This window comes from Canis lupus, chromosome 8, assembly GCF_003254725.2.
Source record: "Canis lupus dingo isolate Sandy chromosome 8, ASM325472v2, whole genome shotgun sequence".
Taxonomy (NCBI): domain Eukaryota; kingdom Metazoa; phylum Chordata; class Mammalia; order Carnivora; family Canidae; genus Canis; species Canis lupus.
In genome coordinates, this window is record NC_064250.1 from 4,129,580 (window position 1) to 4,142,757 (window position 13,178).

Consider the following 13,178-nt stretch of genomic DNA (forward strand, 5'->3'; position numbering starts at 1 on the left):
ATCTTCTTTCTTTTATTTTTAATTTTAATCCCAGTATAATTAACATACAGTGTCAAATTAGTTTCACGTGTATAATTACTTATCCATTTCTTTATCGATGGACACCTGGGCTGCTTCCATAGTTTGACTCTTGTAGATACTGCTGCTATAAACATAGGGGTGCCTATATCCTTTTGAACTGGTGCTTTCATATTCTTTGGGTAAATGCCCTGTAGTGGTCACTGGATCATATAGTAGTTCTATTTTTAATTTCTTAAGCACCCTCCATACTGTTGTCCACAGTGGCTGCACAGGTTTGCATCCCCAACAGAAGTGCACAGAGTTCCTTTTTTTTTCCACATCCTCACCAACACATGTTGTTTCTTGTGTTTTTTTTTTTCTTGTGTTTTTGATTTTAGCTATTCTGACAGGCGCGAGGTGATAGATCACTGTGGTTTTGATTTGCATTTCCCTGATGAGTGATGTTGAGCATCTTCTCATGTAGCTGTTGGCCACCATCTGTCTGTCTTCTTCTTCTTCTTTTTTTTTTTTTTTTGCTAAAAGTTGCTTTTATTTGTAACCTTTTTTTCTTTTTTTTTTTATTTTGTTTATTTATTCATGATAGACAGAGAGAGAGAGGCAGAGACACAGGCAGAGGGAGAAGCAGGCTCCATGCAGGGAGCCTGATGTGGGATTCGATCCCCAGTCTCCAGGATCACACCCTGGGCTGCAGGCGGCACTAAACTGCTGCACCACCGTGGCTGCCCTCTGTCTGTCTTCTTTAGAGAAATGTCTGTTCATGTCTTCTGCCCATTTTTTTAATTGAATTATTTGGGGATTTTTTAGTGTTGAGTTGCATAACTTCTTTATATATTTTGGATACTAGCCCTTTATGAGATATATCATTTGCAAATATCTTCTCTCGTTTAGTAGGTTGCCTTTTAGTTTTGTTGATGGTTTCTTGCACTGTGTAAAAGCCTTTAATTCTGATGTAGTCTCCATAGCGTTTTTTTTTTTTTAAAGATTATATTTGTTTATTCATGAGAGACACAGAGAGGCAGAGACACAAGCAGAGGGAGAAGCAGAATCCCTCCATGCTTCCCTCCACGCAGGGAGCCCGATGTGGGACTCGATCCTTGGACTCCAGGATCATGCCCTGAGCCAAAGGCAGACGCTAAACTGCTGAGCCATCCAGGCATCCCTTATTTTTGCTTTTGTTTCCCTTTCTTCAGGGGATGCATCTAGAAACATGGTACAGCTGATGTCAGAGAGCACTACTTGTGCTCTCTTCTAAGATTTTTATGGTTTTAAGTCTCACATTTAGGTCCTTAATCTATTTTGAGTTTATTTTTATGTATGGTGTAGAAAAGTGTTCCAGTTTCATTCTTTTGCATGTAGCTATCCAATGTTCCCACCACTATTTGTGGAAGAGACTGTTTCCCTTTTCATATACTTACCGCCTTTGTTGAAGATTCATTGATCATGTAATTGTAGGTTTAGTTCTGGGCTCTGTATTCTGTTCCATTGGTCTACATGTCTATATTTTTTAAAGATTTATTTACTTATAAATAAAAATTAAAAAAAAAAAAAAGGGATCCCTGGGTGGCACAGCGGTTTAGTACATGCCTTTGGCCCAGGGCGCGATCCTGGAGACCTGGGATTGAGTCCCACGTCGGGCTCCCGGTGCATGGAGCCTGCTTCTCCCTCTGCCTGTGTCTCTGCCTCTCTCTCTCTCTCACTGTGTGCCTATCATAAATAAATAAAAATTAAAAAAAAAAGATTTATTTACTTATTTTAGAGAGTGAGTGAGAGAGTACGTGTGGGAGGGGCAGAGGGAGTGGGAGAGACTCTCAAGCAGACACCTTACTGAGCACAGAGCTGACACAGGGCTCAATCCCAGGACCCTGAAATCACAATCTAAGCCAAAACCAGGAGTTGGATGCTTGACCAACCGTGCCACTCAGGCATCCCTCTTTGTGTCTGTTTTTATGGCAGTACCATACAGTTTTGATTACTACAGCTTTGTAATATAACTTGAAGTCTGGATTATGATGCCTCCAGCTTTGCTTTTCTTTCTTGGGATTGCTTTGGCTATTTGAGGTTTTTTTGTGGTTGCATACAAATTTTAGGATTGTTTATTCTAGTTTTTTGAAAAATATTGTTTTTCAAAGTTACTATTGCTAGGGATTCATGCTATTTTGACAGGGATTGCATTAAATCTGTAGATTGCTTTGGATAGTATAGACACTTTGACAATATTTGTTCACTTCATGAGCATAGAATCTCTTTCCATTTCTTTGTGTCATATTCAATTTCTTTCATCAGTGTTTTATAGTTTTCAGAGTACAGATCTTTTACCTCTTTGGTTAGGTTCGTTCCTAGGTATTTTATTATTTTGGGTACAATTATAAATGGGATTGTTTTCTTCATTTCTCTTTCTGCTGCTTCATTATTAGTGTATAGAAATGCAATGGATTTCTGTACATTGATTTTGTATCCTGTGACCTTACTGAATTCATTGATCAGGTCTAGTAGTTTTTTGGTGGAGTTTTTAAGGTTTTCTATATATAGTATCATGTCATCTGCAAATAGTGAAAATTTTAATTCTTCCTTACCAATTTGGATGCCTTTTATTCCTTTTTCTTATCTGATTGCTGTGACTAGGACTTCCAGTACTATGTTGAATAAAAGTGGTGAGAATGAACATCCTTACCTTTTCCTGACCTTAGGGGAAAAGCTTTCAGTTTTTCCCCATTGAAAATGGTGTCACCTGTAGGTCTTACATATATGGCCTTTATAATGTTGAGGTATGTTTCCTCTAAATCTACTTTGTTAAAGGTCTTTATCATGAATGAATGTTGTACTTTGTCAAATGCTTTTTCTGCATTTATTGAAATGACCATATGTTTTTTATCCTTAACAATATGACACATCATGATTGATTTGCAAATATTGAACCACACTTGCAACCCAGGAATAAATCCTTCTTGATTGTGACGAATGATTTTTTTTTTAGTGTATTATTGGATTCAGTTTGCTAATATCTTGTCGAGGGCTTTTGCATCTTTGTTCATCAGTATCACTGGCCTGAAAAAAAAAAGAATCACTGGCCTGTGGTTTTCTTTTTTTGTTTGTTTTTTGTATCAGGACAATGCAGACCTCATACAATGAATTTGGAAGCATTCTGTCATCTTTTTTTTTTTTAAGATTCTATTTACTTATTCAACAGAGATAGACAACACAAGCAGAAGGAGAGGCAGAGGGAGAGGGAGAAGCAGGTTGAGCAGGGAGCCTGCCATAGGACTTGATCCCAGGACACTGGGATCATGACTTGAGATGAAGGCAGATATTTAACTGAGACATCCAGGTACTCCTATTTTTTTTTTTTTTGAACAATTTGAAAAGCATAGGTATTAACTCTTTTTTAAATATTTTGTTGAATTCACCTGTGAAGCCATCCAGTCCTGGACTTTTTGTTTATTGACAGTTTTTTGATTAATGATTGAATTTCATTGCTGATAACTGGTCTGTTCAAATTTTCTATTTCCTTCTGACTCAGTTATGTTTCTAGGAATTTACTCATTTCTTCTAGGTTGTCCAATTTGTTGGCATATAAGTCTTCATAATATTCTTTTATGATCTTTTGTATTTCTGTGGTATTGGTTGTTATTTCTCCTCTTTCATTTCCGATTTTGAATGCTTTTCTTTTTAGTCTAGCTTTTAACAGTTTATAAATTTTGTTGATCTTTTCAAAGAACCACCTCCTACTTTCATTGATCTATCCATTTTTAAATTTTTAAAAAAGATTTTATTCATTTATTCATGAGAGACACAGAGAGAGGCAGAGACATAGGCAGAAGGAGAAGCAGGGTCCCTGTGGGGAGCCCGATGTGGGACTAGATTCCAGGACCCTGGAATCAAGACCTGAGCCAAAGGCAGATGCTCAACCACTGAGCCACCAAGACATCTCTCTGCTCTAATCTTTATTATTTCCTTACTTCTTTCCTTTTATTGGTTTTGGGTTTTGTTCTTCTTTTTCTAGCTCCTTTAGGTATAAGGTTTGAGATTTTTCTTGCTTTTTGAAGTAGGTCTGTATTACTATAAGTCTTCCTCTTAGAACTTCTTTTGTCGCATTCCAACAATTTTAGACTGTTGTGTTTTAATGTTCATCTGTCTGTATTTTTTCTTAAGATTTTTTCAATTTATTTATTCATGAGAGACACAGAGAGAGATAGAGAGAGGCAGAGACACAGGCAGAGGGAGAAGCAGACTCCATGCAGGGAGCCTGACGTGGGACTTGATCCCGGGTCTCCAGGATCAGGCCCTGGGCTGAAGGCGGCGCTAAACTAGTGAGCCACCCAGGCTGCCTGTGTCTGTATTTTTTGATATCCTTTTTGATTTCTTCATTGACCCATTCATTGCTTACTAGCATGTTATTCAATCTCCATGTATTTGTGATCTTTCCAGATTTTTTCTTATGGTTGATTTCTAGTTTCATAGTGTTGTGGTTAGAAAAGATACATGGCATGGCTTCGATGTTTAATTTGTTGAGACTTGTTTTGTGGCCTAATATGTAATCTATTCTGGAGAATATTCCATGTGTGCTTGAAAAGAATGTATACTCTGCTGTTTTAGGATGGAATGTTCTGAATATATATGTTAAATCCATCTGGTCCAATGGGTCATTCAAAGCCACTGTTTCTTTACTTTCTGTTTAGATGACCTGTCCATTGATGTAAGCGAGGATTAAAGTCCCCTACTATTATTGTATTACTATTGATTACTTCCTTTATATGTTATTAAGTGCTTCATGTATTTGGGTGCATAAGTATTTACAATTGTTTTATTTTCTGGTTGGATTGTTCCATTTATGATTATAGTGTCCTCTTCCATTTTTCTGCCATACCCCACATCCAATCCATCAGCAGATCCCCTTATTCCTTCAGAATCTATCCAGAATCTGACCACTTTTCTCTACTTTCACCACTAACACTTTGGAACAAGCTACTGTCATATCTCTTTATCCTTCCTTCTACATTTTTTCTCCCTCCACTATTGTCCACCTTTGCCTATTCTCAACACAGTAGAGATTGTCTTAACACATAAATCTCATGTCATTCCTCTGCTCAAAACCCTCCATTAGCTGTTGACTCCTACAGAGTAAAAGCCCAAATCCTTACAGTGGCCTCTGTGCTCCTTGTGATGTGACCCCTATCTTCCTCTCTAACATCACCCCTTGTCATTCTTGCTCCAGGCTCCTTGAACTTAGCATATTTCTGTCTCAGGACCTTTGCAGTTGCTGGGGGGTTTCGTGTAAAATATCCTTCCTTCAGGAGGGTGCTTTTGCCTTCTCCCTCAGAGAGGGCTTCCCTGAGCACCGTACGTAAACAGCAGCGCTCACTCTTCTCTATTCTTCTATGCTGCCTCATTGTTCTCATAGCACTGGTCAGCACTTAACATATTTCTATTTGTCTACTTGCTTATCCTCTCTCCTTCCTTAACCCCTAAGAACAGGGACTTGGGGCATCCCGGGTGGCTCTGCGGTTTAGCACTGCCTTTGGCCCAGGGCGTGATCCTGGGGACCCGGGATCAAGTCCCACGTCGGGCTCCCTGCATGGAGCCTGCTTCTCCCTCTGCCTCTGTCTGTGCTTCTTTCTCTCTCTGTGTTTCTCATGAATAAATAAATAAAAATCTTAAAAAAAAAATAAAAGAACAGGGACTTGTTGGTTCATTGCCCTATCCCCGGTGCCTAGAGGAGTACATGACACATAGGCACATCATAAATACTTGCTGAACAGAGGGATGGATAAGTACATTACTCTATTTCTTATCTCCTACACTAGGTTCTAAGTACCTTAAGGGTGGATGCCCCCTTTGTCATCTTTGTGGCCCCATGTGAATTTATAAACATTGATATATGTACAGTGATTGAAACAATTTGTATTATTTAGAAACTAATCTAGCCAAGCATCATGGAATAGGTACTATAAACACTGGAACAGAGTTCCCAACCAGCCTGTCATTAAGAAGCTTTGTGGTCTGGGAAAAACCATCATATGGGCCTGTTTTCTCACCTGTAAAAGCAAGTCCTGTAAAGCTTACAAGGACTAAATTTGGAAATCTGTCAGCTTTGACTTTCCGTGGTTGTAAATTTGGGGTATTTGACAAATGTTTACTGCCTAGGTTCCGGGAAGCAGTTGGAGAAAGAAAAAAAAAAAATCTCAAGCTCAAAAGCTTGTAGACTGAAGGAACAAAATAATACAGGGTCAGCTCAGCCGCAGTAAGAGCCGAGTGTTACAGAGGCAGAAGCAAGCCCTGGGGTCAAGGCTGGGAGGGGCATCCTAGGCCAAACACGAGGCTGTACAAAGGCAGGAGGCGCAGGGAGAAACAGTGGTTTGAGCCGAATGGCTTTTGCATGCAGAGAGGTATGCCCCGCATCGCACAAAGGGGCGGTCTGCTTCAGCCAGAACAGTCAGAGCTGGAAAACAGCCGGGCAGGGCATGCCCATGGGCATGCTAAAATTGTTCAAGTTTAGCAAATGACTGAGCATGCTTCCTGTGAGATCTGACTTCGTCCCCACCGATCTTGGCGGCTTCAAGCCCACCGCACACCGTTTCCGCCTGCCCAGGGCTGCGCGCAGAGGCGGACCGATCTTGGATCTTCGGTGCTTGGTTGGGCCTGGGTGGGCTTCAGGGGAAAGGGCGAGGTCTGACCTCAGGTCAGGCGCCCAGAATGGGGCGGGGCAGTTGCCCCGGGCATGACCCGACCTTTTCTAGTAGTTGAAACCCCTTGTTACCAAGCCGGCTGGGGGGCGGGGGGGGGGGTTGGCTGGGACGAGCTCCTCGCTCATTGGTCAGCAGAGAAGTGCCACCGAGGAACCCTTGTTACCAGAGGCGAGAACGAGAGTCCATTGGTCAGGACACCTCACAATGGCCCGCGCGGCACGTGGGCTCCTTCTGATTGGCCGCTGCCCGCCAGGAGCCGGGTTGCCTCGAGGCCAAGTGGGCTGCTCGGAGTCCTGGAGCAGAGCGCCCCCAAGCCCATCCCTGCTCCCCATTGGCTGTTGTGGGGTCCGCCGCCATCTAATGACGAGGGAGGCGCCCAGCCCCGGAGCGCGCGCCCCCTGCGGCGGGATCTAGCCGCGCCGGGACTGCAGGTGCCCGAGCGGAGTGCAAGGCCCGGGAGCCCGGGAGCCCGCGCCCCTGCGGAGGCCCGCCGCCCGCCCTCGGAGCCCGCCCTCGGAGCTCTGCACCTCCAACCCGGAGCCGACCCGGAAGGCCCCAGTAAGTTCGAAGCAGCCACGCGGCGTGTGACCCCACTCGGGGCGGCAGGCGGGGGCGGCCCCCCCGGCGTGTGTGCAGTCCGCGCCTCGGTTGCCTCCTCGCCTTAATTGTTTCCCCGCCGCACGTCGGTTCCTTTACCTGGCGTCCTGGGGGCCACCCGGGGTGCCGCCTCTCCAAAGCCTTTGCCCCGACGCTGTCGGGAAGCCCAGTGCCACAAAGGACTCGGATCGAGACCGAGATCCAGCGGAGGAGTGGTGGGGACGAGGGTGAAAGCCCGGTGGGACGATGTTCTACTATCCCAACGTGCTTCAGCGCCACACTGGCTGCTTCGCCACCATCTGGTAAGGGCCCAGCCGTGAGCGCCGGGAGGGGCACCCAGGGGCCCCAGCCCGCGCTGCCCCCGCCATCCACCCCCTCCTCCGCCCCCCGCCCCCAGGCTGGCAGCGACCCGCGGCAGCCGGTTGGTGAAGCGCGAGTATCTGAAGGTGAACGTGGTGAAGACCTGGTAAGGCCGGAGGAAGGGGAGGAGCGGCCTGGCCTGAGCGGGCGGGGCAGGGGAGGAGGGGCGGGCCGTGGCGCAGCGTGACCAGGGCGCGTCGTCCCCCGCAGTGAGGAAATCCTGGATTATGTGCTGGTACGAGTTCAGCCCCCGCAGCCTGGCCAGCCACGGCCCCGCTTCTCCCTGTATCTGTCAGCCCAGCTGCAGATCGGCGTGATCCGGGTCTACTCTCAACAATGCCAGTACCTCGTAGGTAAGGCTGGGAAGGCTCGGAGATGGGGCAAAGCCGAGTGGCCCTGGACTAGGCATGCGCTCCACCTTGCCACCCCTGCCCACAGAGGACATCCAGCACATCCTGGAGCGCCTGCACCGTGCCCAGCTGCAGATCCGCATTGATATGGTGGACACTGACCTGTGAGTGCCCCGCGGGCCTGAACCACTCAGCCGCCGGTGTGCGACCTCCCTGCTTGGAGTCAGCCCTCTGCCTCAGTGCTTGACAGCCCACATTTTCCCTCTCTCTCAGACCCAGCCTGCTGCTTCCTAACCACCTGGCCATGATGGAGACCCTGGAAGATGCTCCAGACCCCTTTTTTGGGTTGATGTCTGTGGATCCCACACTTCCCAGCCCCTTCAGTATCCCTCAGGTAGGCCTCACCGATGAGTTGACAGTGCAGAAGGGGAGTGCTGTCCCTGTGCCAGTCTAACGCTGGGGGACTGTCATGGTGGACCCCTCCCAACAAAGACGGCTCCACTCATCTATTCAAGGTCACCCTCCAGGCAACTCTTGTCTCAAGTACTCTCCACACAGTTCCCACTGCCAAGGCTCTAATGCAGCCGCTTATCATCTCTTAGCCCTGGGTTTCCTGTCCTTGTTCCTTGTCCACACCCTGACACCTCCACAGCTTAAGACAGCAGCTACTTTCTTCTTTCAAAGATGCCTCCAGGGCAGCCCGGGTAGCACAGCGGTTTAGCGCAGCCTTCAGCCCAGGGTGTGGTCCCGGGATCGTGTCCCAAGTCAGGCTCCCTGCATGGAGCCTTCTTCTCCTTCTGCCCATGTCTCTGCCTCTCTCTGTGTGTGTCTCTCATGAATAAATAAGTAAAATATTAAAAAAAAAAAAAAAGAGCCTCCAGCGGTTCCCCACTACAAGCGGCTCTCCACGCCTGTGCTGGTCACCCTCGTTCTGTATTAAGTCATATGTATCCGTAGCAGACCTGGCTCCAATGTCACCCCTTTCTATGAGGCGTTCTCCCTGGCCAGGCCCACACGTTGTTTTGGAAATGAGTACTTGGCTAGGGGCTTGTTTCACCCTTTGTGTGGACTCTTGCTGGGGTCCTATATGAACTGATCTTCCTCTTAGACTATAAGCTACTAAAGCTCAAATGTCTTTTCTGTTCCTCTATACCCCACAACACTTGACATGAGGATGCAGTGCTTCCTGCACAGAAAAACTGTTCTTATGGGGCAGGAACGGGAGGCAAGAGCAAATGGCGAGTGAGCTCAGCGCATGCTCATGTCACAAGGCTTAAACACGAAGCCTTAATCTATTGTCTGAATAAGGTGGTGGAAGTAGGAAAACGGGCTGAAGATAAACCCTTCCTTTTTCCTCCCCAAAGATTCGACACCTCCTAGAGGCTGCAACCCCAGAGAAAGTTCTTGAGGAGGCCCCTCCTGAAGTCCCCATGGAGCCTCCGAAGCCAGGTGAGCAGAGAGAGCCTCCTTCCCAGGAGAGGCGTAGGAAGGCCCAGGAACTGAAGAAATGACCATCTTTCAGCTTCTCTTAAGAGCCAGGCCCTGTGAGGGGCACTTTGTCACCTTATTTCTGCCTCACAAGAGTCCTGTGAGATCAGAATTCTTAACCCCATTTTACAGAGGAGGAAAATGAGGCCCGTAGTGGTTAAACAGCATAGGCAGGGGCAGATTGCTAGTGACCGGCCCAAACCTGACCAGAACCCAGGCTGACTTGATTCCAGAGTCCATGCTTCTGCCTTACCACATGGGTGTGGGAATCTGGAAGGAAGCAGAGGGCCTGGTGTGACTCTCCTGCCCCTCCAGACAGGATCCCGGTCACTGTGCTGTCTCCAGAGGCCATCACCCTCCAGGAGGCGGAGCCAATCCGCATGCTGCACATCGAGGTGAGTTGTTCCCGAGCAACAGAGCCTCAGGCCTAAGGCCTGCCTCTGGAGGCTCAGCCCACCTTACCCGGCCCTGTCTGCGCCCCGAGTCCTGCCTTCTTGTCTCCATTTCAGCAGGCCTCCTGCCACTCACCTCTCACACCCCATCTCCTAGAGCTACTGCCTTTTCCAGAAATGGAATTGCATTCCCTCTCCTTACTCCTCCTCTCTTGACAGGGTGAACAGGACCTCCCAGAGATCAGCCGCCGAGACTTGGACCTGCTGATTGCCGAGGAAGACGAAGCTATCTTGTTAGAGGAGCGACTAGGCAGGCCTCTCCGGCCTCGTAGGGCCCCTCCGCCAGTGGATGGTCAGCGCCCTGGCACGGGCAGGCCGGGCGGGGGCAGTAGTGCTCCCATGTCTGCTCTTCTGCGCTCTAAGCCCTGATTTTCTCTGTGCAGTATCCAAGGAGGAGCCCCGGGCTCTTGAGGGGGAGGCCGAAGTACCCCCACTCTCACCTGCAGCTCTCACACTGTAAGGGCAACACCCCCTTGGGCCAGCTAGGGGGTCTGTGCTGAGAGGGCTGACCTCATTTCTCTTGCCCGTTTTCCCTCAGGGTGGAAGGGGTTGCAGAGCCACTTCCTGTCCTGGTCCCGGAGGAGCTGAAGCCAGAAGGCTGGGAGCCCGAGGCCCTACCTACTGGTGAGTGCCCATCCTGCCTGGGGCCTTCCCCAGCTACTGCAGCCAAGGGCCCTGGATTCCACCTTGCTGAAGGGAGGCCTTCTAGCTTCTTGCCTGGGTGGCTGCCGGGGTGAAGGGGTGTTGCAGATCTGGGACCTAGAATGTTGTTGCAGAGGTGACCCCTCCTCTGGAGCTGCGTCTGCCAGCCCCCCTCAGCCCAGAGGTGAGTAGTGCCCTTCCAAGCTCTCTCCCCCTTTGCCCTATTCTCACAGCTCCCAGAGCTGCTCATCCCTACTCAGCTGCCCCAAGCCCTAGGCAACTGCTAGCCAACCTGGGTCTTTGTGCGAATGGTAAAAGGTGCCCCCGCCCACGCTCCATTTTGTCCAGCCTGCACTTCCCAGGTGGGTCCCCTCCTGTGAGGTCAGAGCTGCACTTGAGGCCCTGCCCAAGCTCTCTTCCAGGGTGCCTGCGGAGCGGGTATGTGGGGCCTGTTTCATAGTAGGCCAATGTGGCAGGAAAAGGAGTAATGGGTATTCTTGCCCCCACCTCCCCTCTCCACTCAGAGGCGGCCTCCAGTGCCCCCACGTCCTAGGATCCCACCCGCTCGTCGCCGCCGCCGCCAATTATTGTTCTGGGACAAGGAGACTCAGATCTCCCGGGAGAAATTCCAGGAACAACTGCAAACCAGAGCCCACTGCTGGGAGTGTGTGAGTGCAGCCCAGGTTCTGCAGGGGAGGGACGAAGGGAGGGAGGCAGGCAGGGAGGGCCTGGGGCCATGCATACTGGGGCTTCTCATCTCTGAGGCTGCACTGGGATCCATCCCCAGAGAGCACGTGTTACAGGTCTACACATGTTCCTTCAGTGACCCACATAGCCCATCCATGGGCACCAGTAAGCAGTGAGCAGGGCAGGCAGGGGCAGAAGCCTGACACTTGGAAGGTCAGAGGCCTTGGAACAATGAATTGCAAAGAGGTGGAGAAGGGGCAGGGAGGAGTGGCTCACTTCTGAGTTGGCTCTGCCCCACTTCCCCCTTACAGCCAAAGGTGCAGCCTCTGGAGAGGACCATCAGAAGCCCCACAGAGCTATTCCAAACCCCGACTCACTGTAAGGAATGGTGGGAGCTGGCATGTGTGTGTGTGTGTGGGGGGGGAGTTGAACCCATATTCCTTGCTTGTTGTGTTCCTCATACCTCAGACCTCATCCCTGCTGCCCTCCCTCCCTTCCTCCCCAGCTGGCTGGCTGCCCCCAGAACTGCTGGCTCTCTGGACCCACTGTGCACAGCCACCCCTCGGAGCACTCAGGCGAAGGCCACCTCCGGAGCCTGAGGAGGAAGAAAGGAGGATGGAAACCCCAAGTGATATCGAGGTAACTGCACACCCTGGGGAGGGGTGCCCTCAGGGCCGGCCCCCTCTTGAGTTCCAGCAGGCTGCCTTCTGGGCCCCTCCCACCCCCCAGGCCAGTGGCGCCAGGTCCTATCCCCAAGTGCAAGCCAGCGTCACCCTGCCTGGGTGCCTCTGTGACACTTGGGGACTTAGTTCTCTTTCTCCCATCCCCAGGTCCTGAGAGAGGCCCAGGAGCCCAGTGGGCCCCTCATGCTGTCTTCAGGTAGGCACCTGGGGGAGGGGACCATTACCCCAGCCACTGTCCCAGGAAGCTGGTACCGTAACTGCTGATGGTTTTTACTAGAGGAAGCATTTAACGTAAGGGGGCCTAGATCTCTTTAACAGTTTCTCCTACCTGTGTACTTTGAACAAGTCACTGCAGTGGCTGCTACTTCAACTGAGTGGCCTCAAGGTCCCTGACCACTCAGATCTCAGCAGACCCCCTTGGGATCTTACCTTCCCAATAGAGCTCTCTCTAGAAACGGCTGAGGAAGAGAAGTCCCGTGCCAGCCTCATCCCCCCGGAAGAACGGTGGTAAGCCACCCACCCAGGTGACTTTGGGTATGGCCCTCGTCAGTGTCACAGCCTGCCTCCCTCCTAGCTCCACTGACTCCTCTGTTTTCTCCCAGGCCCTGGGCTGAGGCAGAGCAGCCAGAGGCCCCTGTGTTGCCTGTGGTGCCTGAGGTCCCTGAAATGCCCCTGGAGTTGCCTTTGGAGCTGCCCCCGGAGCCCAAGTTGCTGTCGCTGGAGGCCGTGTACAGGTGATGGGGAAAGGTGCCTCAGGGTGGGCCCAGGCAGGGACTTCAGCTCATAGCTCTTGATCCCCCCAGGGCTGTAGCCCAGGAGCTGCAGGCCAACAGGGAGCCTGATTTCAGCAGCCTGCTGTCCCCCTTCAGCCCCCGCTGGATGGCCGCCCGGGTCTTTTACTTGCTTCTGGGTGAGTGTGTGTGCGTGCGTGTGCACGTGGTGGGGGGAGGGAGGGAGGCAAGGACACACAGGCCAGAGGCCGCTACACAGATTCCCCCCCTGACTGGCCCCGTCCTCTTCTCTTGACCAGTGCTTGCAGCCCAACAGATCCTTCGCCTGGAGCAAGAGAAACCATATGGGCGCCTCCTGATCCGGCTGGGGCCTCGATTCCATTGTGGTTAGAACTAATTATAAAGCCACCGGGAAATTGGCTATATTAAACTACGTCTTCCTGCCTCTGTTCTCAACATGTAGCTCTATGCTTCCTGCTCTCGG

At 50.0% G+C, this 13,178-nt stretch overlaps 1 protein-coding gene and 1 long non-coding RNA gene across 2 annotated transcripts; one reads left to right on the top strand and one right to left on the bottom strand.

Annotated features, from left to right (window-relative positions):
• Positions 1-2,852: 2,852 nt before the first annotated feature.
• On the bottom strand, positions 2,853-7,540 carry LOC112657162 (uncharacterized). Its single transcript, XR_003134889.3, has 2 exons — positions 7,401-7,540; positions 2,853-3,066 (listed from the first exon to the last, which is right to left on the bottom strand). It is a non-coding gene; the product is annotated as an uncharacterized LOC112657162 (long non-coding RNA).
• REC8 (REC8 meiotic recombination protein) lies at positions 7,463-13,150 on the top strand. The gene is made up of 19 exons (XM_025443020.3): positions 7,463-7,603; positions 7,699-7,767; positions 7,872-8,014; positions 8,100-8,175; positions 8,285-8,405; positions 9,376-9,460; positions 9,815-9,894; positions 10,111-10,243; positions 10,335-10,407; positions 10,490-10,575; positions 10,728-10,777; positions 11,118-11,261; positions 11,592-11,658; positions 11,786-11,919; positions 12,111-12,159; positions 12,404-12,470; positions 12,566-12,697; positions 12,767-12,873; positions 12,994-13,150. Exons 1-19 carry the CDS (start codon positions 7,548-7,550, stop codon positions 13,083-13,085), a joined length of 1,764 nt encoding a protein of 587 aa, XP_025298805.1. The 5' UTR covers positions 7,463-7,547; the 3' UTR covers positions 13,086-13,150.
• The last annotated feature ends 28 nt before the right edge of the window (positions 13,151-13,178 follow it).